The sequence below is a fragment of the Varroa destructor genome, unplaced genomic scaffold, assembly GCF_002443255.2.
Source record: "Varroa destructor unplaced genomic scaffold, Vdes_3.0 BEIS01000003.1, whole genome shotgun sequence".
NCBI lineage: Eukaryota > Metazoa > Arthropoda > Arachnida > Mesostigmata > Varroidae > Varroa > Varroa destructor.
In genome coordinates, this window is record NW_019211456.1 from 26,657,377 (window position 1) to 26,663,970 (window position 6,594).

The 6,594-nt window shown below is 40.3% G+C and overlaps 1 protein-coding gene across 1 annotated transcript; it reads right to left on the reverse strand.

The window, feature by feature from the left end:
* Window positions 1–560: 560 nt before the first annotated feature.
* LOC147756736 (uncharacterized) lies at window positions 561–5,366 on the reverse strand. Its single transcript, XM_086984302.1, has 5 exons — window positions 4,609–5,366; window positions 4,001–4,164; window positions 3,312–3,567; window positions 2,746–2,888; window positions 561–854 (listed from the first exon to the last, which is right to left on the reverse strand). The coding sequence occupies exons 1-2, from the start codon at window positions 5,117–5,119 to the stop codon at window positions 4,115–4,117; spliced, it is 561 nt and encodes a 186-aa protein (XP_086840428.1). The 5' UTR covers window positions 5,120–5,366; the 3' UTR covers window positions 561–854; window positions 2,746–2,888; window positions 3,312–3,567; window positions 4,001–4,114.
* Between the last annotated feature and the right edge of the window lie 1,228 nt (window positions 5,367–6,594).

Sequence of the window (6,594 nt, forward strand, 5' to 3'; positions counted from 1 at the left end):
AGATTGTGAAGGGGTTGAACTTCCTAATTTTTCTTCAACCGGGGATAGGTGCGAGGAGGAATTTGGGACTGGGTCCTACCTTCAATGGATTTACTAAGTTCAGAAATGATATTGCTGGCCTTCACAGACAACGCAATTCAGTCGATTTTCGAGAACCGAACTAAGCCATTTTTGAAAGGGGATAACGCTTAGGTAAATGTAAATTTCCTTGCCAGTAAAGGTTAAAAGGAAAAGATATGCGAAACTAGGCTATTTTCTTTCTTTAAAGCCTGAGGTAATAACACTGTCTTGTAATTCGAACAAAACGACGAAAACAGTTGAAGACACAGTAGAGCCTTCCAACACTAGATAACACTTAAAAATAGATATTTAGAATTTTTCGTCCAGCCCAAATTACGAAAAGGAAGAGCTACTTTTTCTTTTTCTAAAAACATGCATTGGTATGCCTGTATTGAATTATTCGGTAAAAAAAAATTTTCTCTAAATACGTATAGCAGTCCCTATAGGTAAACGTTTTATCGTGTGACGCTGTATGTTCGTGTTGGCACCAACAGTATACCTTAGTCGCAAAAAAATTATATTTTATTCTATTATAATTATTGTTACTGTTCGCTAGACAGCCGTCTAGGCTAGCTAAATCCTTTCCATATTCAAACTGCAACAGGAAACAGAGGAGGCCACGTAGGGGTATGCTGGTCAGGCAAGCGCAAACATGCTGCTCTCCGTAGAAACTTCATAGCGCTTTTCTGTTGTTGCATGTCAGATAGATTCTCCATTCTGCTCTCGTCCTACGGCCCTTTTCATAGAAACTCATCTTTCCGCTCGCCGGGATCGTGCTGGTCACGTGCTGACAACTACGCGGCCAAGCCATACAGGGTGTTCAACAAATGATAGGAAGGTTTCAGTACGGTGGTGCCATATCTTACGTTCAACGTATAGAAATAGGTCGTCGCAGCTCATAACTAATTAGCTATAAATAATTAGAGAACGGTAATAATGAGGTTACGTCGATTTCAATAATCGAAACATAAATAGAGGCATGGAGATAAATGGCCATGAATAATTTCCTTATTTCCTATAATACAATTTAATTGTAAAGTTGGTAAGTAATAATACAGTCTATAGCGAGGTGCCGACATTTGTTTTTCAACGGCTTGTCTAAAAAGTCGGAACCGATCTCCTGCAACACAAACGAAAATTGGTAGATTGGTTGTTTTGTATATATCCAGATGATTATACAATTATTATTGTTGGTAAAATGGTAACAGTTTAGTTGCGTGTAGGTCTTGCGTAGCGAGACGAAACGATATCAGCTTGACACATTTGTCGGGTAACTATAATAGCCTAGTGGTAGCCTATTTGTCTACAAAAGCTAGGCACACGAAAATTGGTCCAGGTTAGGTATCAGGCCCCATTTCATGCTGGAAGCCAGCTGTCCAATACAATATTTGACGGCACCACAGAACGTCTAAAATCGAACCACTTATCTATCTGTTGGAGCCTACAAAAAATAAGTAAACAAAGTTTATTGGGCTTGATCCGTCTACTAATACAGACCTAGATGTTTTGGTTTTCCTTTTCGTTGGCTTGTAGTTTTTGCTAAGGATACGCGGTATTGTGTCTGCTACGGTTTCGACCATTCGTCCAGTTCCTATACTTGTTTTTGGTTCACAACTACATCTTCAATGCTGTTTCTAGTTAGACTGTTCCCTAGTAGTAGGTTGAGTGAATATATATTATATCCGAATTGAATTAGCATTTGTGACACGACCATCATCAATATTTCGTGGATTCTAAGAAACGGTAGCGAAGTTCCGCCATCATATTAACGGTTGGCTAGACATACACGTCCATGCAGCGGGCATAATTTGCACGCGATATGGGACGTCCTGTTGAAGCCGTTGTTGAGTCTCAAAATGTGTAAAACGCAACGTTATCTTTGAAGTAAGTTGGAAAAAGTTATCCAGAAGAGGAAAGGGAGAGGTGTTCAACAGTTTTTGCTCGAGTCATTCAGCTAGTTCGAAGAACTATCAGTCGTCAAAAAAATTATTTGATTCTTTCACGTGATAACTCGGGGCTTTTGCTTCTAGCACATACTGGAACGAAAGAAAGAGCCTTGATTGTTTCAAACAGCCAAGTCTGAACTTCATCTAATAGAAGCTTTAATAGGAATTCTGCGCATCCTCACATACTTGAATATGACTCATCCAACAAATGCACCGTATTCTTTTTCGCTTTCTATAGCGTACGAACTTCTTTCAATTGTTCCAGCGACAAAAGTCCATAGGAGGCAGTGCTCTTTTATAAATTTAATTTGAGGAAACGTTTCAAAATGAATTAGCTAACGGTGGGATAGGCGTGCCTCGATAGGACAACTTGTAAGGCCATTTTGAAAGCGACACACTAGAAAACTTATAAGCAGGCCGAATAATATTACAGTAGAAGTGTGTAAAAAGCAAATATTGTTTATTTATTGTTTTACCAAAACCACATAGCGGCTGCATAGTAAGCTTTACGTATCATTAGTGAGCGGCAAGGAAGTTTCGACCTGGATGTTCCACCACAGTGGTACATATGTTGCCAGCTTGCTTGTGCCTAGCTTTTTACTCGGTTAACGCCATTCTTACTCGTGTATTAGACTATTGCGCGTGAAGTCCAGCGGCGCAGTCCTTACCGTGTGATGGTTAATGTATGCCGTCCCATACGAGCGGTCTTGCAAAAAGTTCCGCCTTTCGCTTGACCTACCTCTCTTACACGAATGTGGTGTTTTCAGCGCGTGGCGACGACATAAGCGTCGGCCACACATTTTCGCTCGGTGAACCTCTAGAATGGTCGTAACTCCCGGCTGGGGCATTCATGCTTCACCTTGATAACGTTACGATATCAGTCTGCAGCAAAACAATATCTTCGCCGTCAGTGCAATTCTACACAATTGATAAATTACTTATCGCACAATCTCGTACAACGGAACCGATTTTCAAGACATGTTTATAGAACAATCCTGCAGCTTGAGGTGAATACTAAAATAGGCTCAACATATTCAAACGTCCTATACTTCCAGGCTTATATGTAATGCTCAAGGGGTTTGATTACATGCCCTTGAAACGCAACAAGTGCAACCACATATGTCCATTTTTTCGGAATATTATTCCGAAGTTTCGGAATGTTATTATTGTCATTACTAGATTAATCGTACGGTTGATTAAAAACTCGTGATCAGCATTGTTCATAGCTATACAGACACATATTCCATTAGCTATTCTTCGGTGCATTGCTGTGACAATGTCCTGTCAGTACCCAAACGTACTCACCTGCAAAAACAGCAGGCCTTGTTTAAAAGACGACGATTCTCACCACAGCGCCCACTGGTGGCGCCGTCTAACTATAAGCGCCCTATTTACTGACGATTCTTGCGGATGATTCAATCTGTTAACTGTTTATCAACAAGTTCACGCTGCAGACAGCAACCTTTACCTCTACTTCCAGCCTAAAAACGTCATCAAATAGACAATGGCTTTTGGCTACGCAAGGCGCTATGACGCATCACACCTATTCCCTTTCGTGAGGCTAAAATAGCAAAGATAATGACGACTATTATGAACACCGTCTGCTAGCAAAGTATTTCACGATTCGACCGGAGAAAGCTACCTGAAGTTGTTTCCGAAAATTCATCAAACGGTATAATACATAAACAACAGCACCACCGTCTCATTCTCACACGCGTCTTTAACACGTTTTCAACGAATATACTAGTTTCCCGTATGACGCAATTGTTATAACTCGAGTAACTTATCTTCAATAGATCCAGTGTGACAATTGCGCGAACCTGTACAAGCTACTGAACAAGTATAGACTTTTGATCAGAGATTCGAATTTTTCGAAAGATTTTACCAAAATGATGACACTGGCTTCTACGATTTTGTAAACGTCTACATAAAATTGATTATCACTTAAATGTATTCCACCCGGAAGGCCAGTGCAATTAAGTATGTGTACATACTCCATGTCATAATTATGCTTTAACAGTTATCTTCTGTTGATACGTAGGCCACCTGGGAGACGAGCCAAAAGTTTGAGAAAACACAGGCTACGCTGTTTGAAGCGTGCTGTATCTTTAAGTAAATGGTTCTTCCTTTAGATCCAAATGCGAGTGACGGGAAATGACTGAAAACGGCGAGATTATCGCAGAACAGGGTAATTATTAAGGTCAACTCACGCAATGGGAAGGTATCCGTGTTTCTGTTTCCCTTAGCTTGTACGGCAGTTACACATATACACTACAAAGCTATCGGAACTTCGAAAAAGGCGCGAAGCTCGGTGAGTACATACAAGATGAGCTTTTTTTCATTCTAGCGTCAGAAAAACTTAAACCAATCGTCGAGACATTGATTGACAACTCCTTAGGGAAATCTTCGAAGCTTATATAGCCGCTGGATGGATTAGATGTAACGTTGGACCGTTTTCCAGTAAAGCGGTCGTGATATAGCAATAAACCACCTCGTGAGTCATAGATCCACATTGGTGAGTAAAGAACGGAATTACCATAACTTGGTAAGGCCGTAAGGTTCATCGGTATGATATCGAACCTGTTGAAGGCGAAATACTTACCGAGAGTTTCCGTGAGCGCGTGTTTTGATGCAAAACCTGAATTTGGTCCTTCGACAACAAACACAAATGTGTCGTTGTAGCCAGGAATCTGAAGTATAATAGCGGTATCTCCACTATTGGGAGGTCGTTCAAAAACAAAAAACATCTTCGCTAGGAAGAACAACGTCTCTGAGAATTTTACCGATCGATCATTTGGCTGCACCTTCACCAGCCATGAATCTATGTGAAGATTGCGTTCAGGCGTCCAATGGTGACCGTCGATTGTATATATGCACTGACCAACATTCGAAATTGTATTAGTTTGTTGTGGCTTTGTTAGCATCCAGTACTTATTGACAGTTATCATTAACCCTAAAACTGTCCACGAGCCGATTAAACCAACGAAGGCAAGTCCAATAACAAAAGGAACCCAGTATCCAGCGCAGAATTTTGATAGGACCCCTGAGCTTTCTTCGTTCACAGATCCACCTGAGGGGATAAGTGGTCGGTAAGTAGTCGTATTGCCGTCCATGGTCTTTCAGAGTTTGCTTCGTCTTCCTACGTTTTAATGTCCGTCCATAATCAAAGTGCACAGCAGTAGAAATCTGTTAGCTCAGTTAGCTCCATCTTAGGTACGATATGTGAAAATGAGCGAAATTAGAACTTCAACCAATTAAGTAGAGTTATACTAAAACCGTGGAATTGGAAAACTTCATACTAGGGTTCCTTGTAAATCGGCCAGGGGTTCCGCAACGGTAAACCCCAGCAAGGAATAGAATTTAATTTCGTGTGACATATAGGCATTTCTCAACAACAGCTAATGTGAGCGCGTATTTTTATATTGGTGTGGCTATTTTTTCAGAAATACACCCACCTAATCCCCTTTGTGACACTTGTAGCCAACAAGGAATATCTAGTCTTCGTCTTTAGCATAAACTGACTAGCATTTGCCTTAAGTCATCGACAAAAAAAATATTTAACATCGGTGAAGAATGAAGCACAAAACTGATTAGTAGGTTAGAATGCCTGTAAAAATGACGTTTTGTCATAAGACTTAAAATGCCTAAGGAAAATAATGAAACTTTTGAGTAAACGAAACGACGGGGACAAGTGCAAGACCCAGTGGCGAGGAAATATTCACTTCAAAGAACAGCGAATACCGATCCCACAAGAAAATGGGGTATCCGTTGTTGTCGACAACATGTTGCTTTCATACGTCAAAGATAAGAGGTAACTGAACAGCAGTAACTTCTTTTCTTATATGGTAACTTACTCTTTAATCGATCGATATAGGCCTATTCCAATCGTCAACCGTTAAAGCTTATCTGTTAACGAATTTATATGCTGAATATTCATAGGAAAAGCGGTCGGTTATCATCGGCGTGACAAATGTTCAATATTATTATAGCCATGTGTATGTCATCCTTTACTATTTCTGTAAACGAATGTTTATATCTAGGTTACATTTTTTATTTCTATATTAGTAAGCGACGAAATAAAGGACTGAACAGTAGCAGGAGGGCCTTAAATAATTAATTCTTGTATGCGCCGACACGTCCGTGACTCACTATAGGGGATTTAATATATAGTTACGGATCACTAACTGTATACTCGCTGATACACAATACTAGATTAGTAATCTTTAAACTATTTGATCTAAATGTGTGACCCTTCGTGTAGGTTCGGTTTCGATCCTGTGCGGTGCTATCGGATTATAGGCACAAATTCGAGAGAAAAGCAGCAAACTAGATCTGGACCCCCTGGCCTTTCCTGATATATCGAAACATGAGCGGAACAAGTGCAGACGCGTTAGGCATGAGTGGGAGTAATCCGGTCCAGCTGCACTTCAAAAACTCAGTTTTCTATAAAACTAACTCGTTAGAAGACAATAAAGGCCAGACAAGGGGTTGTATTGTAGGCTTAGTAAATACACAGCTAATAAGGACAAATCGAACAATGTCATCAGTTCACTGAAAGTACCGCCCTATATCCTAAATATAGTCTATA